The sequence below is a fragment of the Equus przewalskii genome, chromosome 23 (genome assembly GCF_037783145.1).
Source record: "Equus przewalskii isolate Varuska chromosome 23, EquPr2, whole genome shotgun sequence".
NCBI lineage: Eukaryota > Metazoa > Chordata > Mammalia > Perissodactyla > Equidae > Equus > Equus przewalskii.
In genome coordinates this window covers 26,742,871-26,763,749 of record NC_091853.1, presented here as the reverse complement: position 1 = coordinate 26,763,749, position 20,879 = coordinate 26,742,871, and the positions used below count along the sequence as shown (strand labels likewise).

Genomic DNA, 20,879 nt, shown 5'->3' with positions numbered 1-20,879 from the left:
CCGAAGAGTGTTGTAGTTACACAGGTTTTGCCACATTGAGGAAACTTACAAGACTGCCTTAGGACCAGCCACCTACTAAGCATCACTTTCAAAAAGACCTCCCCTCCTGATCTGTCTCATCCCCATATTATGCCTCCCAGAAAAGTATAAATTTTATTTATTACCAAAGTGTTTTCTCTGTAATTCATCCTGTGTAAATCAAAGGTCTGGAGGTCTGGGATTTTTCTCCCCACCTAGTTATTCAATGCACTTTTCTTTCCTTTCCTGAGTCATTTATTACTTAGTTTTAGTTGTGAAAATGGGAGACCCCTAGTAAATGGAGATTTTCTCTCAATTATGTCTTATGATAGTCATTTCTCATGGAATGAAATTGTAATGAAGGTGTCAGGAACTCACAGCAATAGGAAGATACGACCAGCAAGAATAACTTTCACAACTATTATGCCTTAGGCAAACTTATGGAGTCATATGTGTCTTAGTTCTGAAATTTGAACAATCGAATCAGATCTTATGGATGTTAGACTGACACAGAGGAGTTCTCAGTCCAGAGTTACTTACGTTTACAGATGTTCTCAGCAGTTGACCAGACCGAATTTGGTAGGCAGGTGATAGAGAACTCTCTCTGGTAGTAACCAGGGCGGCACTTATACTTCAAAGACGTCCCAATGGGAAACTCATTCTCTTCGGTCAATGTTGTAGGCTTGGCAAATGGCAACCACTCCGGGGCTTTGCATTGACCTAGAGACCAAGACCACAGAGACAACAAAGGTAATGGAAAAACTTCTACTCCACTTCATCTTTTTCTCCAATATGCTTTATAGATGTAATTAAAGAAGAAAAAGAACACTTTAATAATGATAAAAAGATTGCTTCCCTTAGTAGCAACTTTAGAAATGAGCTTTTAAAATCAGCATCTACACAGTTAAAAAGTCCTGCTATTTTGAAGGCAATTGAAATTATACATACAGTAGTCCCTCCTTATCCACGGTTTCACTTTCCACAGTTTCAGTTACCTGAGGTCCTAAAATATTGAATGGAAAATTCCAGAAATAAATAATTCATGAGTTTTAAATTGCATGCTATTCTGAGTAGCCTAATAAAGTCTAGCACGATCCTTCTTCATCCTGCCAGGGATGTGAATCATCCCTTTGCCCAGTGTATCCACGCTGTATATACTACCTGTCCATTTGTCATTTAGTAGCTGTATCAGTTATCAGGTTAACTGTCTCGGTATCACAGTGCTTATGTTCAAGTAACCCTTATTTTACTTAATAATGGCTCCAAAGTGCAAGAGCAGTGATGCTGGCAATTTGGATATGGATACAAATACAAACACACAGTCTTTCATTGGAGGGAAAACTAATTAATATTTTCAAATTTTAGTCAATCAGGAAGTCCGGTGCCCAGGCGTCATCTATCCCATTCTTATTTATCATTCTCTTGTGTAATAAGATGCACTCATGCATTTCATCATCCATCTTCACACTCAGTGGTCCACCAAGACCTAGCAGGACCGAGAGCCCAATCTCTGGCCTTCAGCAGCAGTCGCCACTATTGAAGTCTGTTGCCAAGTCAGTTATTTCAGCACAAGGAAATTTCAGCACATGCGTTGAAGACAAAGCTCAACAAATAAGCTAAACTTTACTTTATGAAAACATATATTTAAAAATGCATATTTGGGGGGCAGGCCTGGTGATGTAGTGGTTAAGTTCACATGTTCTGCTTCAGTGGCCCGGGGTTCGCAGGTTCAGATCCTGGGTGCAGACCTACACACTGCTAGTCAAGCCACACTGTGGCAGCATCCCACATAAAATAGGTGAAGATTGGCAGAGATGTGAGCTCAGCAGCAATCTCCTTCAAGCAAAAAGAGAAAGATTGGCAACAGATGTTAGCTCAGGGCCAATCTTCCTCACACACACACAAAAACAAATAAGAAAAAAAATGCATATTTTGAATTAAATATTAGACTCAGCTACTTCTCTTTAAGGCCTAGTAGGTGTAAGTTAAAGTAATAAAAATACTATTTAGGGTTAAACAATATGTAATCAAAAAGAAATATCTGTTGGAAAAATATCACCATTTTAGTTCTGGAACTATTTTCTCCTCTGTTTTTCTTAATCTTCTGTTCCTCCTCACACTCCCTACTAATTTTCAAATTATGGAGAGTACATTGATACCAATCGATTAACTGGTCAATTTTATTAGTTTTCAAACAACCTGCTTTTAGCTTTGTTGATTTGCTCTTATCTTTATTGCTATTTTCTTGAGTTTATTTACTGTTCTTTTTTAAAAAAAAATAAATTTCTTGAGATGATTATGTAGATTTTTTTTAGTTTTCAGCTTTTCGTAGTTTCTCAAATAAGCATTCAGACTACTATTTTTATTCTAAGCATAGATTTAGCTGCATTCCACAAGTTTTGATTCATCTTTTTCAGTTCAAAATATTTGATAATGACCATTGTGATTTCTTCATTGCCTCATGATTTATTAGAAATGTTCTGCATAATCTACCAACATTTGAAGAATTTTTTAAGCTGAATATTTATTATAAATTTCTGAAGTTGATTGAGGCTTGTTTTATGGCTCAGCATGCAGTCAACTGTGGTAACTGTCTCATATCTGTTTGTACAGCATCTGTGTGTCTGTGGCAGAGGGCGCAGCGTGTGGGCATGTCAGTTCAACCTGTCCATCATATTTGTTCAAATCCTCTGGATACTTACTGATTTTGCTGGGTCTGCATATTCTACCAGATGCAAAAGGAGTTGTGTTAAAATATTCTATCTTACTGTACATTTGCCTTACTTCTTTTTCTAATTCCATTTTTTACTGTATATATTTTCATTATATTTTGTGGTAGATGGACCCTTTTATCATTAGAAAATATCTTTCTTTACATCTCTAGTAATGATTCTTGCCTCAAATTCTATTTTGTTGACTTTATTTGTAGAACAAATAAAAAACAAATAGGGGCTGGCCCAGTGGCATAGTGGTTAAGTTTGCATGCTCTACTTCAGCAGCTGAGGGTTTGCATGTTCAGATCCCAGGCACAGACCTACACACTGCTCATCAAGCCATGCTGTGACGGCATCCCACACACAAAATAGAGGAAGATTGGCACAGATGTTCGATCAGGAACAATCTTCCTCACCAAAAAGAAAGAAAAAGTGTAAAAATAAATAAAATAAAAAACAAATAATAAGAATATAAATTTAATCCTCCATACATCAATAATTATTTTAAATATAAACACACAATGATAACTTAAAGATAAAGATTGTTATAATGCCACATTCACCAAATCAGCTTTCTTTTGGTTTGTTTTTGCATGGTATGTTTTCCATCCTTTTATATTCATCTGTTCTTTCCAAACACGTACATTGTTTCTTCCATATGGACCATATATAGTTTTTATTTTTAATTCATTATTATAGAGGTTCCCAAACTTACTCAGGTCACAGTGCCCAACTTAGGGTCTCAGTTTATTAAATTTTATATTATGTATATTAAATTTTAAATATTTATACTTAATAATTTTATATTTATAAATTATATATGTATACTAATATCATATAATATATATAAATAGAAATTTAAAGAAATATGATACAGATAAAATAAACATTTTAAATGCTTTGCTAATCATGATGACTTTGTCTGATCATTATCTAAAATCTAATGTGACAAAATTCAGACACAATGAGTTTCTCTGTTGCCAATGGTGGATATAAAGCTATATTTCAACTAGTTTCTTGATACTTTCTAGATTTTTTCTTGTTGTCAACTTTAGTCAGTTGTGATTAGACCGACAGTGTTTCTTCCTCCTAATGTCTCTCACAAGGTACTCATGTGTCTGTGTGGGGGTAGGGGTGTGGGGATTCTCAGAGATGCCATTTTCTTGTCTGCTTGAGTGGGCCGCCTTAGAATTATCTTCACTCGGTGTTTCTGTGCAGGAAATTTTGAGTTACTTGTCCAATCATGAAGGTTATATTAGATAAACTAGGTAATATAAACCATGAATCTACTCATCTGAGCATATGTAAATGGAAATATGTTACAAAGCACAGAAAACAAACCAGAACCCACCTCCTTTCTACCTTGCATCTCTATATTCAGTGTAACACAGTGAGATCTGACCTGAGGACCTGGTGAGGGCGCCAGATTCTACCTTATATTAAACACTATCCTAATAATGCTTAATTAGTGTGCTAATTTTTATATAAAATAAATATCTCTGTGAATCATCCTGTACAACCATTTTTTTGGATTCACTTCTTAAGTGCTACTAAAGCCATGCCCCTTCCATTCAGCTTTTTCTGATGATTGGATCTGAGCTGTCTTCCTTTTCAGTTATCCTGTGGCCTTTAGGCACTCTTGTGTGACTTCCTAGTCATGGTTTCTTAAATCTGGATGGGGATTTCCAGGTTACAAAACACCGTCATGTACGCTACTTCATATGATTTTCCAAATAACCCTCTCAGATAGCAGATGTCAATTATGGTTTTTTTTGGTGAGGAAGATTCGCCCAGAGTTAACATCCATTGGCACTCTTCCCTTTTTTTTTTTTTTTTTTTTTCACTTGAGGAATATTAGCCCTGAGCTAACATCTATGCCAGTGCCTCCACAGCATGGCTAATGAGCAGAGTAGGTCTGCACCCAGGGTCCAAACCAGCGGACCTGGGCAACAGAAACAGAGCATGCAGAATTTTAACCACTTGGCCATGGAGCCGGCCCCCAATTATGTTCATTTTATACGCGTGGACACTGAAAGTTAAGGATGTTAACTGATTTGCTGGGTCCAAGACCTCCAGTTAGCAAGTAGCAGAGGCTGGAAAACGCAGAACCCTGGCCTCCTAATTAAGGAGATTTCATAACCCCCACCACCCTACTTCTATATGCATACACCTTGGGGGCAAGGTCTTTCTTACACTTCTTTTAAACTCCAAAGTGCTGTGCACACTGTCGGCATTCCATCAGCATTTTCTTTACCTAAATTACTTTTGCCAAATAAATTACTAGATAGTTTAGGCTGTTTCACACTAGGAGGTTATTGTGTTAACCTTAGTAAATATTTTTTTTGCAATTAATAGTGTCTGGGATTGTTCTATAACAGTAAGTTAATAAACATGGGCAAACTATAACAACATTCCAGTGAGAAGGAGGCCAGATACTCACAAGGTCCACAAAAATTTCTGAGCATTGATGACAGATTGCTTAACTTACTTGACATGCTTCTCTCCCGGAAATAAAACTTTAGATTTTATCCCATTTCTTCACCTGATAGGTTACTTTCTGACATCTAAGGAGATAAACTGTTAACTACAACTTTCGTGGAAACTTGGTTTTCCTTTTTCCTTACTCTCTTGAAAGAGAAGTCACCATTAAATAATGAATGCAAAAATGTCTAGTGCCAGCAAAGAGCAAACTCAGTTGTCAAGAAGAGGCTGGACAAAAATAAGCAACACTGTCGCCTCAACTGAGAGGTACCCCACGAGTCTAAGCAAGGCCAAAAATAAGAAGAGAAGGGTTCTAGTTGAAGATATTTACCTACTTGACGTTAAGAGGAAGAAAGGGAAGACGTACCTCAAAATTTACGTGGCAGTCATGACAGGCTTTATTTTGTATTAAATGTGTGGCGAAAATGCGACAACATGTAAACACTTCTACAGTCCCTTCTACCTGCAGCTAGTTATACTGAGGATTCTGGAGCTTAGCTTGCTCATCTAACCTTAAGTGCCTGGCATGGGATATGTCTTAATGTAGGCCCTTAATAAGTGTGTGTTAATGACATTGGTGGTGGTTGGGTGTGAGCAGGGTGAATACAGTCCGATGCAGGGCTGTTTTAAGGTGATAACTGCACCGCCTGCACTGGCCTGGCCAAACACCCCCATGAACAAAGTGTAATGGTTGGGGGATCGAAATTGGTTAAGTGACAGGACGGTGTCAGACCCTTGACACACTTTATGACATTTAGGTATCAACACCACGAGGTAGAGATATCAGTACTCCCATTTTACAGATGGGGAGACCGACTCAGGTGCAGTAAGTTTCCTGTTATGAAGTTAAGAAGTTGCTAGGATTAGAACCCAGGTTTGTGAAATTGTCAGTTCCCTTTCTTTCGCTATGATCAGCGCTACCCTCTGCTTTAGCCAGTGTTTGTGACTATAAAAAGGCAAGGAATTTCCCGCAGCATCCGTTTAGCATCTGCACCCTCCTCCGAGCAGCGCACAACAGAAGCCCCCTTGCAGAGGAGAACTCAGCTCTTACCCAGAAGCAAAGAGGGTCCGGGTATACCGAGGGGATCCCAGAGCCCACCTGCCTCTTCACACGCTTAGCCCGCTGAAAGCGATACCTCAGGACCCGAGCGCCCAGAGCAACGCGTGCCTGCTCCGCCCCTCCTGCCTCACCCGCCCCAGCGGGCTCTCCACACTGGCCCCGCGTCTCACCCCAGGCCGCTGGCAGCGCGAGCAGCACCAGAACCGCCAGGAGAGCTCCGCAGCAGCAGGAGAGAGCCGGCGCCAGCGGGGGGAGAGGCTCCGGGCTCCTCGCAGCAGAGGCTCCCATCCTCCCCAAGCACCTGCAGGAACCAGATGCGATCTAGAAGAAAATCGAAGTAAGGGGAAAGTGCAGCAGGCCAGGCTTCACGCCCAGGGTGTGAGAAGTGCGGCAGGGTTCCGGGACAAAAAGGTTTTTGACCACAGCTTCCCCTTCGTGGGCGAGGTCTTGTTTACTCACAGTTAGCATTGTTTCTAATGAGTAAGGCTCTCGGAGAACTTAGGGACCCATGTACCGGAGTAAAATCTGGCAATGCTTCAGCTCCTTGATGTATTCTGCCTTCGAGGATGGGCAGTTGCAGACACAGGCGGTGGATTCTCGCAGCTCCGCTTCCATACACCCCTGCCTGATTTCTCCCCTTTGCAAGAATCCGCGTGGGTAGGTCAGCTAATGAAATGCCTGCTCTGTATGTTGAAACACAGTTGCAGGCCGCATGTACAATGGACAGGGAATATGAAGAACCGATGACTTTATCTTGGATTGAGGTATACCAAGCCATTGAAAGATTTTTTTAAGTGATTTAATCAAATTTGCATTTTAAAAATATAATTTTGTCTGTAGTATGGAGACTGAATTGGAATAAGGCAATAGTGTACGGGGGAGACCGGTAAGGAGGCTTTTTGCTATCATCCAGGTGAGATTTGGTAGTGAGCTTGACTGGGGATAAGGCAGACAGTTAGGGAAGATATTGGAGATGGAATGAACAGAATTTGCTCATGTGTTGGATTTGGGTTACTTCCTTTCTTAAAGTTAGTGGTGAGAAAAAGAGGATTCAGCAGTTAGCCCCAGGATTCAAAATGAATGATGATGCTGTTTATTGAAGTAAGAAATATAGAGGAGGGATGAGTTTGGAGCAGGGGATCAAGAATTCAAGGATAAGACAAAAGGGTGTGTGTGGTGGGCTGGATAATGGTCTCCCTAAGATGTTCACATCCGAAAGCCCAGAATCTGTGAATGGATGTTATCTGACATGGCAAGGGGGATTTTGCAGATGTGATTAAATTAAGGATCTTGAGATGAGAGATTTTCCTGGATTATCTGGGTGAGCAGCGTCATCACAGGGGTCCTTATAAGAGGAAGGCAGTAGATCAGAGTGGGAGAAGTTGATGACTGAAGCAGAGAATGGAGTGATGCCAAGGAATGACAGCCAAGTCTAGAAGCTGGAAGAGGCAAGGAACAGATTCTCCCCCGAAGCTTTCAGAAGGAATTAGTCTTGCCAACACCTTGGTTTTAGCCCTGTAAGACTCATTTTGGACTTCTGACCTCTAGAGTTGTAAAAGAATAAATCTTTGTCATTTTAAGCTACAAGGTAATTTGTTACAGCAACAATAGGAAACTAAGATGGGGGAGAGAGGGTAGCTTGATCAAAGGAAAGTGTCAGAGGTTTTGGGGTTTTCTCATTTGTTTGTTTTGTAACTAAGAAAGACTTGGGCATGGCACTGATAGAGTTTAATGAGGGCCAGGAGGTATGGGAATGTTCTAGGAAAAGGTTGGGAATATAGGTAGTTTGCTGATTATAAAGCTGGACTTCCAGAAATACCCAAAAAGAGGCCCTTTGAAAAGGAAAGAGATGGAAGAGGGTCAAAATCTCAGGAATTGATGGGACTGTTAAGAAAGAACATGTAGAATAAACAATAGGTAGATCAGGATGGAAATACGTGAACCACATCCAGGCAGATTTTGCAAATATTCTTGTGTATCATGGACCCTTTTCTCTGTTTGGTCAAGCCTATGGGCCTTTTCTCAGAATTAATTTTTTTTTTTTTTTTGATGAGGAAGTTTGGCCCTGAGCTAACATCTGTGCCAGTCTTCCTCTATTTTTCGTATGTGGAAAGCTACCACAGCATAACTTGATAAGCTGTCCACACCCAGGATCTGAACTTGCGAACCCCGGGGCCACTGAAGCGGAGCACGGGAACTCAACCACTACACCGCCAAGCCAGCCCCAGTCAGAATTTATTTTTTTAATGCATAAAATGTGGTATATAGGAATACAAAGGAAACCAGTTATATTGAAGTTTGATTCTAGCCATGAACCTTTGGAGGTCTGTGGCCCCTATGTTAAGAACTTTAGATTTAAAAATTAATAGAAACAAGAGTCAGTTGTTTCTAAAGCAAGAGTTGGAATGAGTTGTGTGGAGCAATTCCAAATATCGAATGCTATAGAGAGGGGAGTAGGATGAGAGTCGAAAAGATAGTGCAGCGGATATTTCAGTCAATGTGTTAGCTCTTTTCTCCTCCATGCATAGCTATGATTCATAGTGGAGTAAAGACACTCCAGATGGAAAACTAGCATTTTCTACTCAGTGCAGCTTCACTAATGGAGACCCACCTACACAGTCCGGTGAACCTATTTCACTCAGCATGGATAGCCTTAGCACACACAAGCGTTCCAGAATACTGTCGTACTTCATTTGTCCCTCTCACTCAAGTCTCAGCTCCTACCTTCACTAGTAGAGAAAGGGCAGTGTCCCAAAGGCCAGGTGTGTTTCTTATTTTCCATTAGTTTCCATTAGGCTCTCTCCCAAGACTCTATTGCAAGGAGTATCTACTTTGATCATATCACTTATCACAGCCCCTTTTTAATGCATCCAATATCATTCTCTCAAGGATCTGATATCGTCCTTTCAAATTATTCTCAACAGAGCAACAGAAGAAGCCAGATCTTAGTACACTGAGGAAAAGGGAACAAAAGATTCAATTCCCCAGCCTTACATCACATGCTATCAGAATATACCACTCATTACCACTGCTTTTTGCACTAGTCTTCTAGCATCTGCTTTGTCACCTCATTCCTTGAAAGGTTCTAGCTTCTAGCAAGCCTCTCTACCATTAGTTCTGTCATAGTCCTCATTCATTCGATATTCACATTTTAAAATTTTAAAATTTGAAATTTTCAAATACCTGGCCTTTCAACGCCTTGATCTTCTCTGCCAGTGATCTTGTCCTTCACTCTGCTCTGCCACTTATGCCTATGGCTGTACCTTAGATCTTTTCCTCATTAATAACTGCAACCCCTCCATAAGTTCAACCATCCCACTATCCAACCACTTATCCTATCCTTCTAGTTGGCCTCTAGTACCCTGACTCCAGCAATCTTTGAATCTCCCAGTACCTACAATCCATTGATCTTACCATTGTCTTTCAATCTCAAACTCCCTGAATGTCCTCACTTTCATTCTTACCAGGTTAAATTCCGTGGTCCATCACTATAATCACTATCTTACATACAATCTTGGCTTCTTTGCCCTTTTCTCACTTTATCAAATTCATTAGACAAACAAAACTCCTGGCTAGATTCAATTCTCCATAATTTGGCCCCTGTATCAATTAAACTAAATGTGGCTGGAGAAAAACACATATCCCTGATGACTAGTCTTACTTTAATGACGACTCATTTCAAATGGATCATTGTAATGCTGCCTGGTATTCCTGCTATGTTTGCCTAGTCCATTTACCTTCTCATTCTCCTAACTGAATATTTCATATTTTTTTAAATGTTCTTTATTTTATTTTATTTTATTTTATTTTATTTGAGGAAGATTAGCCCTGAGCTAACATCTGCTGCCAATCCTCCTCTTTTTGCTGAAGAAGACTGGCCCTGAGCTCACATCTGTGCCCATCTTCCTCTACTTTATATGTGGGATGCCTGCCACAACATGGCTTGACAAGCAGAGTGTAGGTCTGTACCCAGGATCTGAACCAGCAAACCCTGAGCTGCTGAAGCAGAAAGTGCAAGCTTAACCACTGCACCACTGGGCTGGCCCCTCATATTTTTTATTTTGGCGTTGAACTCTGACATCTCCTCCATCATTCTATTTTTCTTTTTGTGTGCATGAGGATGATTGGCCCTGAGCTAACATCTGTTGCCAATCTTCCTCTATCTTATGTGGGATGCTGCCACAGCTTGGCTTGAGGAACAGTGCTAGGTCCGTGTCCAGGATCTCAACCTGCGAATCCAGGGCCACCAAAGCAGAGCACGTGAACTTAACCACTACGCCACCAGGCCGGCCCCTCCTCCATTATTCTTAATCTCTGTTTATAACTTCACTTCTATTTTCAGAGAAAATAGAAGCAATCAAAAAGAACTTCCACCAGCTTCTCCCATCGCTTCACCCAAATACCTGTACCTGACCTGGATAGCTTCCTGATCTCCTGTTGGTATGGTTATACTGTTCACATCTGTATCTAAGGCTAACCTCCCCACTAGTGCACTAGATTTGATCTGTTTTCACGTGCTCTAGGACAGCACTCCAAGAAATCTTCTCTCTTTCTCCAGCATCATTATTTCCCCCTTTCTACTGGATTTTATATAAGCATGCAAACAAGTTATTTCTCCAAATACAACAGGCATAGTCCCTTTTGGTTTGTTTTTCTTTTCCCCTAATGTTCCTTTTGCTTGGAACACTTTCTAATCAGATAGCTATCTGCTTGGCCACCTCCCTCATCTCCTTGAGTTTTTTATTGCTCAAATGCGACCTTCCCAACGAAGCCTTCCTTGGCCACTATTTACAATTGCACATCCATTCAGAACTTCCTTTCCTCTTTCCCTGTTTCATATAATTTAAAAACTTGTACCTACCATTTTTCATTTTATTACCATATGGCAATCTGCTTTTTTGTCTGTCTCTCCTCACCAGAATAAAAGCTACATGAGGACATGTCTCTTTATCACTGCTATATCTCCTGACCTAAAACACTGCTTACCACACACAAGGATTTACATAATTATTTGTTGAATGAATGAATGAAATGATTGAGGCAGCTAAGGTCAACCACTTTTTCAGGAAATTTGGTAAAGAGAAGAGAGAAAGTTTAAAAGAGAAACATGGATAGTTTGGCAGAGGGTTCGTTTTCAGATGGAGGGTATGGTGGATATTTGTTGCTTTAACTGGGTCCCTTCTTTTGGAATTGGCTCTCTGATTTTTCCTCTGGGAAACCCCCTCTTCCCCATAGTTCCATGTGGTTCAGATGGACCATGGTTTCTCAACCATGACACTATTGACATGTTGAACCACATACTTCTTTGTTGTGGGGGGCTGTCCTGTGCACTGTAGGATGTTTAGCATCATCTCTGGCCTCTACCCACTAGATGCCAGTAGCATTCCTCTCCTTCAAAATTCTCTGCAGCCATTGCCAAATGTCCTCTGGGGGGCAAGATCACCCTACTTGAGAACCTCTCAAGTAGATCAGTTCTACTCCCAGCTCCAAACCTGGGCAGGTAGTTCAGGCCTTGTCCTCTGCTTATTTCACTGTCCTGGCCTAGCAAGTGGTTCAGGTGAGGGCATGTGACCCTATTTGGACAAATCAGAGCAGATGAAGGGAGTTTTTAACAAGTTATTGGACAAGAGAAGCTCTTTGTGCTGGAATGCTAAGATGACAAGATGCGTGCTTAGCATTGTCAGCAAATATTTTGCCCGTTTTTAGGGAGTGTCTACCAGAGAATGAGGGCAGCAAGGAAAATCATAACCAGGAGATAGAACAGATTCCTGAGGATATGATTTGAATTTAATTCTTATTTTGACTGAAGCCAGCTGTACCCTTGGTCTTTTCAGTCCTGTGATATAATAAAATTCCTTTTTGGTCTAAGCCAGTGTGAGATGAATTTCTGTCACTTGCAGCTGAATGGGTTCTGGCTTAAGCAGGTTTGTAGGTAGAAAGAAGGAGCCAGTGATGAAAAAGGACATAACTGATGGAGCAGTGTCCTGGAAGAAACAGAAAGAGATGAGAAGAGAACAGCATAGTCTATGAAAAGTAGAAGATAGAAATGAGGATAAGTAGGAGTGGATATAGATAAATCTGGAGGTTGAGGGACAGGAAAATTGAGAGAGTTACCCCATGATATTTTCGTTATCTACTAAGAGAAGGAAGGAGAATAGGGTAAAGATGAAGGTAGACTAGAGTGGATGGCTGGAGTTGCATAAACAGATAATTTGGAGAAATGAAAATGGTACTAACTGTTCACAAAAGACAATGTATTGTATTATTTCATTTATCTGAAATGTCTAGAACAGGCAAATCTATAGAGACAGAAAGTAGATTAGTGATTGCCTAGGGCTGAGAGGATGAAGGGGGGTGGGGAGTGACAGCTAATAGGTAACGAAAATGTTCTAAAATTGATTGTGGTGAGAGTTCCACAACTCTGTGGACATACTAAACGCCATTGAATTGCACGACTTAAATGAGTGAATTGTGTGGTATGTGAAGTATATCTCAATAAAGTTGTTTTTTAAAAACAAAAAAAAGACAGAAAATGGTACTGACTGTGAATGAATAAAAGATGCTGAACAGCATCCCACTTCTGGGTATATATCCAAAAGAATTGAAAGCAATATCTCAAAGAGATATTTGCAAACCTGTGTTCATAGCAGCATTGTTCACAATAGCCATGAGGTAAAAACAACCTAAATGTCCATCAACAGATGAATAAACAAAATGTTGTATATACATGCAATAAAATATTATTAAGCCTGAAAAAGGAAGGGAATTCTGACACATGCTACAACATGGATGAACCTTGAGGATATTATGTTGAGTGTCACATAAACCAGTCACAAAAAGACAAATACTGTATGGTTCCACTTATATGAGGTATCTAAAGTAGTCAAATTCATAGAAACAGAAAGTATATGGTAGTTGCCAGGGGCTGGAGGGAGAGGGGAATGTGGAGTTATTGTTTAGTAGGTATAGCATTTCAATTTTGTAAGATGAAAAATTCTGGAGATCTGCTGCATAACAATGTGAATATACTGAACACTTCTTAACTGTACGCTTAAAAATGATTAAGATGGTAGATTTTATGTTCTATGTTTTTTACCACAATTGAAAAAATAAAAAAAGATGTCAAACAGTATACATAGTCTAGGTGAAGACAGGGAGAGTAAATCTGTGGTAGCCAGTGAACAAGACTTTATTTTCTCAACAGTTTAAATTCTGGAGCAGCGAAAATTGACAACTGGATTTAGAGTGTGGTGGGAGAGGGGAAATGAGCTGGCGGAAGATGTTGGCTGGACAAATAGAAGAGAAAGTCTTGAGGAGGAAGGAATTGAGTTTGTGGGTTGAGAGTTTGGCTAAAATGATGAAGTAGTGGGATCCAGTAGAGGGCATAAATGTTAAATCAGGAACTCTAAAACCTTAAGACTATGTCTATTATTCAAGAGTTCATTGACTCCAGGAAAAAAAATCACATAAGGCAAGTATTTTTTACGATAAAATTTATTTGAATGACTAATGTACACAGTATTAAATGACATGTTACAAGCAACTAGAGCTTCCGACAAAACTGCCAAGGAATCATCCAAAGCTTGAATTGTACACCAGAACCTTAAAATTAAAACTTGACTCACATAATTTAAAAAAATTTGTACAAATTGTAATTACTGAGTGATTATGGAAAGGCAAAGTATATATTGTGAAAAAAAACTCAAACAAAGTGGAAATAAAAGAGAAATGTTTAACCATATCAGAGAAGGACGCCACTATGGAAAGAAAATCAGACTTCCCAGTAGAGGTATGCCCATGATAATGAGAAGAAATACTTCATATTTTGCTTAAATAACTAAAACCACATTATAACCAAACATATATGGTAGCAGTAAGTGTGCTGATTACAAAAAGAAGAGTCTAGATACCAGGACAGCTCTTTTTAGTGCCTTCCTTAAAAAGGTGACAACTTCAGAGCTATGTAATTGTTTCCGCCATAGTCTGGCTCCAGGCACAAGTGAGGCTTCAGAAAGTCCTTGAAGAGCTCGGGCAATGAAACTGGACTCCCATATTAATCACTAAGCAAAGTTTCTTTGTTCTGCTTGAGAATAAGTGCATAGAGGAAGTTATAGCTTATGAAATCATTTCACTGATGTTGAGAGCATACAAGTAGACTTGCCGATGATGGAGTGGTTTCTTTCCAACCAATATTCAGTTGGATTCCAAGCAACAAAGCACACTGAAATAGATAACTGCTGATTAGGAGGCAGCATGAATAGCAGTGGTGCAACTCAAAGTCTAAATAATGGGAGTGTTAACATTCTCTCTATATACCAATTATAAATGCTATAACCAATAACGCATCAAGCCTATTAGAAGATATCATTCTGTTAAGAGGTCCTTCTTCAGAGAACATGATCTGTAGCAAAAAATAATTAAATTTTATATTGACAAATATGAATTAAAATAAATAAGGGAGAAATTGGAGCAACAGTCTCATACTCATTCACATATTCATTCAACAAATATTTATGTAATAGCTTTACTTTGGACCCCCACAGGTTTGGGTTTAGAGGTCACTCTGGCATGGTCTCCCCTGTTCTCCTCTTCCCTTTTTCTATGACTTGACAGAAGCAAGTAACTTTTCCTTCCTCAACTGCCACAGCAGTTTTTCTGCATCTTCTTTATGGCATATAATCTTACATTATATGTCTATGTCTTATTTCTCTTACTAAAATAAGCTCCAAGAGGACAGAGGTGGTATCTTTATTTTATATTTATAGAGGTATACCCAGATTTATAGATTACATAGATTACATAGGAGAAAGCAGTTGGAAGTGAGATTTGAGCTTGAATTCTAACTTTGCCGATTACTGACCCTGAGACCTTGGCCAAGAGAACCTTTTGGCCTTGGCTTTCTCATCTTGGATTTTATGTGCTCACCTTGGTATTATCTTGGAATAATACTTTTCAGTGTTGTAGTGAGTACTAAATGAGATAAAGTCTGAAAGACCCTCAGCATAATCCTTGGGCATAGTAAGTGTTCAAATATTCACCTCCATTTCTCCGGGGAACCTCAGGTGGACCCTTCATGTTGCCTGTCAACCTCTCTATACTCCCTATCATTCATTCAGTCCCAATCTCTCATGGTGACTACTTAATGCCTTCTCCTTTCTCTTTAAATCCTTAACATCTCCTTTCCCAATCTCCCTCTGAGCCAATCATTTTACTTCTACTCACTGAGAAAACACGAGCATTCCACACATACATTCACTTTCACATCTCCCCACCTGCCTTCATCTGCACCCATACATGCTGCCTCTTCCCTCCTGTTACTAAGGCCACTCTCCTATCTAAGGTCTACTACTGCCCTGGTTCAGCAGTAGATCCCATTCCTTCTAGGTTACCTAGATATTGCTCCAGTAATTCCTTTTCTTTCCTGCCATCATTTCCCCCTACATACTAGCTCATTCCTATCACCATACAGGAAATGCAGCATAGCTGCGATCTCCCCATGCTTAAAAAATATTTCCCGATTTACTTCCCACTCTTGCCATCACTCTACTTATCTACTCCTCTTTCTAGAAAAACTCCTTGAAAGAGTTGTCTGTAATTAATATCTCTTAAGCTCACTTCAGTCAGGGTTTTGCTTCCTTCCTCTCCACCAAAACTGCTCTTGTCAAGTTCACCAACACATTCTGTGCTGCTAAATACGAGTCAGTTTTCACTACTCATCTTTCTGGATCTACCAGCAGCATTTGACGGGGTTGATCACTCCCTCCTCCTTAAAATTCTTTCTTCACATGACTTCTGGAACACCACACTCTGGGTTTTTCTCTTGTATCAGAGGCTGCCTCTTTCTTCCTTTGTTTGTTCCCTCTCACTCCATGACTCCTAATGTTGGAGGATTCAAGGCTCTACATTTGGACTTTTTCTATTCCCTAGGCTCTCTTACCCGCTGGGTGATCTTATTCGGTCTCATTATTATGTACATCCAGACACTGACAAGGCCCAAATTTGAATCTTGAACCTGGACCTAATCCTTGAAATACAGACTTGTATATCCAACTGCCTTCTTGACACTTCTACTTAGATGTCTACTAGATATTTCACACTTAACATCTCCAAAGTGGAACTCCTGGTTTTTCTCCCCAATCTTCCTTTTCACATTCTCGGTCTTCTTAATTAATGGCAATTCTATCCTTCCAGTTGCTCAGGCCAAAAAACTCTGGCATCATCATTGACCCCTCCCTTTGTCTCATATTCTGATACAAAGTGTCAGCAAGTCTTACTGTCACTATCTTAAAAATGCATGCAGAATCTGACCTCTTCTCACCAGCCTGGTGGTAGCCACTCACACCTTGCCTGGATTATATTGTGAGAGTCCTCACTGATGCCCCATCTTCTGTCCTTGGCTTCCTACCCTCTCTTCTTAACACAGCAGTTGAGGTGATCATTTGTTCCTCCACTTAAAACCCTCCAATAGTTCCCATCTCAGAGTAAACACCAAGCTCATTAAAATGACCTAGCATATTCCATATGATTGATCATCCTCACCCTCCTCCCCTTACCTCTCTGATTTCACCTCTACCTCTTTCTCCCTCAGTCAGTCCATACCAAGCCACAACAGGCCTCCTTGCTGTGCCTCCCACACAGCAGGCACACACCACATTATGGTCGGTCTGTGCACTTGCTGTTTCTTCTCCCTGGAATGTTTTTCCCCCATGTGGCTAGCCCCTTACTTCACTCTAGTCTTTGCTCAAATGCCATTTTCTTAGGGAGGACTTCCCTTCCAAATACCTGGCCCTCTCTATCCCCTTCTCCTGCTTTATTTCACTCCATAATACTTATGATCTTCTTATTTATTTTATTATTAATTATTTTGCTATTTATTTAAGTATTTGTTGAATGGATGAATGAATTTTTAAAAGCCAGGACAGTATTTTGCAATATGAAGTAGGTAAGTTAAGTTAATTTCTATGCATGATTACTAAAGACTTATGCAATAGAACCATAGACATTTAGTACTATGCTTATTAATAAATATAAATTGAAGAAATTTTGACAAATAAATTAATAAGAATGTTTCAATTTCATTAGATACCAGTTTGTCTTCTGATTAGCTTGCTGGGTTGTATGGATCAATAGAATATACTTCTTTTGCTTCTAAATGAATATCTTCTTTATGGCCTGTATTTGTATAATAATTGCTAAATGGAAGAAAGAAGAAAAAAGTAAAATCTTTACCCATTGGCCATGATTACTATTAAGATGTAACAGTTGTTTGCTTTCCATAATCCCCAACACTTTTCAAGAATGATGTCATTTTATTGTTCTAAGTATCCTATGAAGTAATCACTAAAATCCCCACTTTTTTGAAAGGCCCATAAAAATATACAAGTTGCTAGGCTGCTACATATCCAAATCAGAAGTTAATATTAGGCACTTTTACCTCAGATCCAGGATTCTTAATGACTAATAAATATGACCCCCAGTTTGAAAAAAAATCCAAAAGAAGCTTTTATTTTAGGATATGATCATAAATTTACCTTTTGGGGACACGATCTTCCCATCTAATTTAAAAGGAAATTTTTATATTTTATATTTAATTTGAAATCCTTACATAGTCATACAGCACTAAAAGCTTTAAATGATTTTTAAGAGGACATTTTTTTACTTTTTGGAAGCACATGTACTTTGCTTCTAAAACCACTTTGCCACAATTAGCGAAGGACAATAAAATGTGATTATTCTATCATGTAGAATTCTGAAATAAAGTATTACAAAAATGCTTGGGAGAAAGATTACTGATAAGGGTACTTATAGCATATCACTCACTACCATATTTAAGAGGTCAGCTTATAGGAAGATACGTTAAGAATATCATAAAATGGTCATTTTTAGGTCAAAGTGAGATTTATGTTTTATTAAAATATCTTAGAAGACTAGAGGATAGTATAGTCTCTCTTTAAAATGTTTGGATAGCTTTTAAAAATATTTAATTTTGTCACTAGACATCTACTTTTCAGTGAATTATTACTCATTGCATTTACAAATAGTATTTAAGGCAACTCAAATGTCTATAACAACTATCAGAAAATGAGTTGAAGTCGGTTAGAAAATGTAAATAAAACAAGTGAGTGATGCTTAGGAATTTAGTCTAATCAAGTTGGTTTGTATCAGTTGAGGCACTTGTATATAGTATATGATATATTAATGTTAAAAAACTTAATAATAAACAGACTGGAACATTATGAATTATTTGCGCTTGTAGGCATTCCCAAAGTTTGCAAATGTTCCTATACATGCAATGCTCTGATAGCAAACTTAGTAGCATGAAGGAAAGAGATAGAGACCACATTTTCTATTTATTTAAATTTCTAATTACTCTTGGCTAAAATTATCTTCTAACTTCCTGTGAGGAAAGCCATGCAAATGCCATCCCTATTTTTTTTTCTTGAGACCGTTTTCTCCCTTGAATTCTGTGAAACTCCTCTCTCCCAGCTTTCCTCTTAGCTCGACTGTTCCTTCCCCTCCTGCCTTATATAACACGTAAGCATTATTGTCCTTCTGAGATCTTTTCTTATCACTATTTTTACCTTTTATGCTCTTGTTGGTCCCAAGGCTTCAACTGCAATTTAAATGTCACCTACCTGAGTCCAAGCCCCTCTCTTGAGTCCTACATCATGGGTGCCTCAAAGTAACAGGTCAGAACCGAACTCATCATCTTTCCCCACCAACCTGCCCCTCTCTTCTTGTGATGAACTGGATCCATCCAGTGACCTCCATGTGAGTCATTCCTTGTGTCCCCATCTCCCCATATTCAGAAAGTCACTAAGTCCTAGAAATCCTATCTTCTTAATAGTGAAGATGCCTCTATATCTGTTCCATCCTCTTGATCCCCACCACTGCTGCTTTGGTTGAGAGGTCAATCCTATTCCTTCTTTTGAAAATGCAAATCCAAGCATATATTTCCTCACTTAAGATCCTACAGGATAAACACTAACTCCTTGTCATGGCATACAAGGCTTCTGATGATCTAGCTCCTGGCCACTTTCCTAGATTTCCCGAAAGACTGTTAAATGAAATATTATTTCCATGCATGTTAAAAGCATCTTGTGAGAAAAAGAGTTCTGCGGTCCAATTAGTTTGGGAAACTCTGGTTTTAAAAAAAATTAAACAGGCTTCTTTATTGTAGGACTTCAAATATTTTCATGGTCATTGCGAATCTCCATGAGAAAAATATAGTATGCAGTATTCCCCAATTTTATTTAGTCATAGAATGCCCTCTCTCCTGAAGTCATTCATAAAACCAGGATTATGTGGCAAACACTACAATTATGTGTAAACACTACAATCTAAAGTGCATCCCAACTGCAGACGCTTGCAAGACCTGCCATGCTCTGGGTCTCCCATGCTAATAACAAACTACTCAGGTTCATGGATGCCATCATTACATAATCTCAAGTTAGCCCTTCATGTCTGATGCCTAAACTAGGCATTAAACAACCATGAACAATGTAATCAGATAGCACTAGATCCAGGTAGCTTGGCATGTAAGTAATTTTGCCGGAGTTTTAGGGTGACATCTTTGAGGTGACGTGATTGGTCATCCCCCATTGGAAGTTACCTGAGACTTGAGACTTCACCTGATTATCCTCCCTAACACTAGCCTGTACATAGACTGAAGAATCTATGCACACAGAACATGCCCAGGCTGATATTGATGGTATCATTTGTTAAGAATGTATCCTTTGCACATCTTAGAAGATTCTGTAATTTCCACAAGATTTATGTGTCAGAGGGATCTTTTACACCATGCCTTCATCTAAATCTGTGTCACTTTCACCTTCAATCACCATCACACACACTATTTCCTAGTCGTGTCAAATTACTTATGTAGTTCTTACAATATACAACAGAGTGACAAGCCTCTGGGTCCTATTCAAACTGCTCCTTCTACTTCGAATACCTTTCTCTCCTTGTCTACACTCTCTTGAGGCTCACCTGAACGTCTCCTCAATTGTGGAACTTTTTCTGATCAAAATTCCCAAGTTCTGACCATTTGATTATCTCCCCACCAAATATCACCTAACATTACTTTATGGATTCAAATGTTTAAAAAACTTAATAAATTAAAAATAAAATGTAAAAGTATATCTAATTTCTGGATAATAAAAATAATATAACACAACATAGAAATCTAGTAAATATTTAAGAAGTCATAAAAGCAACTGAGTAAGAGAAAAGATTACTTGAACTAATAGAAAGGACTTGTATGTTTCTGAAGGGGATGACATTACAGATAAGATGCCAATTTCTCACAAATCAGTCTAAAGACTTAAATACAACCACAACATATCTGTTTTTAGAAAGTGACAAATGATCTAAAAATCACCATTAAGAACAAAGAGAAGAGAATGAAGAGGAAAGTCCTAAAAAATTATAGTGAGGGGATTCTTGCCCTACCAAATATTATAAAACTAGAAGCAATACTGATTAAACACAAAGTGGTTTGTGATGGAAGAAAAGACAGATCAATAAAGCAGAAAAAGAAGTCCAGAAACACAACATATCCAGCTATATTAATTACTTGATATATGATCAAGTTGGAACAAACTTTC

The 20,879-nt window shown here is 39.0% G+C and overlaps 1 protein-coding gene and 1 long non-coding RNA gene across 6 annotated transcripts in view; one reads left to right on the top strand and one right to left on the bottom strand.

The window, feature by feature from the left end:
- The window catches only part of LOC139078916 (uncharacterized), a 178,901-nt gene that overhangs the window by 95,433 nt on the left and 62,589 nt on the right, over positions 1-20,879 (top strand). The gene's annotated exons all lie outside the window — the stretch shown is intronic.
- Positions 1-20,879, bottom strand: part of LOC103541409 (complement receptor type 2-like) — a 144,219-nt gene that overhangs the window by 94,702 nt on the left and 28,638 nt on the right. For 4 of the 5 annotated variants that reach the window (XM_008529129.2, XM_070591172.1, XM_070591171.1 and 1 more), the window contains 2 exons: positions 17,360-17,465; positions 13,752-14,494 (listed from right to left, as the gene is read on the bottom strand). In XM_008529129.2, the coding sequence (XP_008527351.1) occupies positions 17,375-17,465 (91 nt within the window). In that variant the 3' untranslated portion in view covers positions 13,752-14,494; positions 17,360-17,374. Of the gene's footprint in view, positions 1-558; positions 750-13,751; positions 14,495-17,359; positions 17,466-20,879 lie in introns of those variants that run through there. The other variant, XM_070591173.1, reaches the window with a different exon arrangement.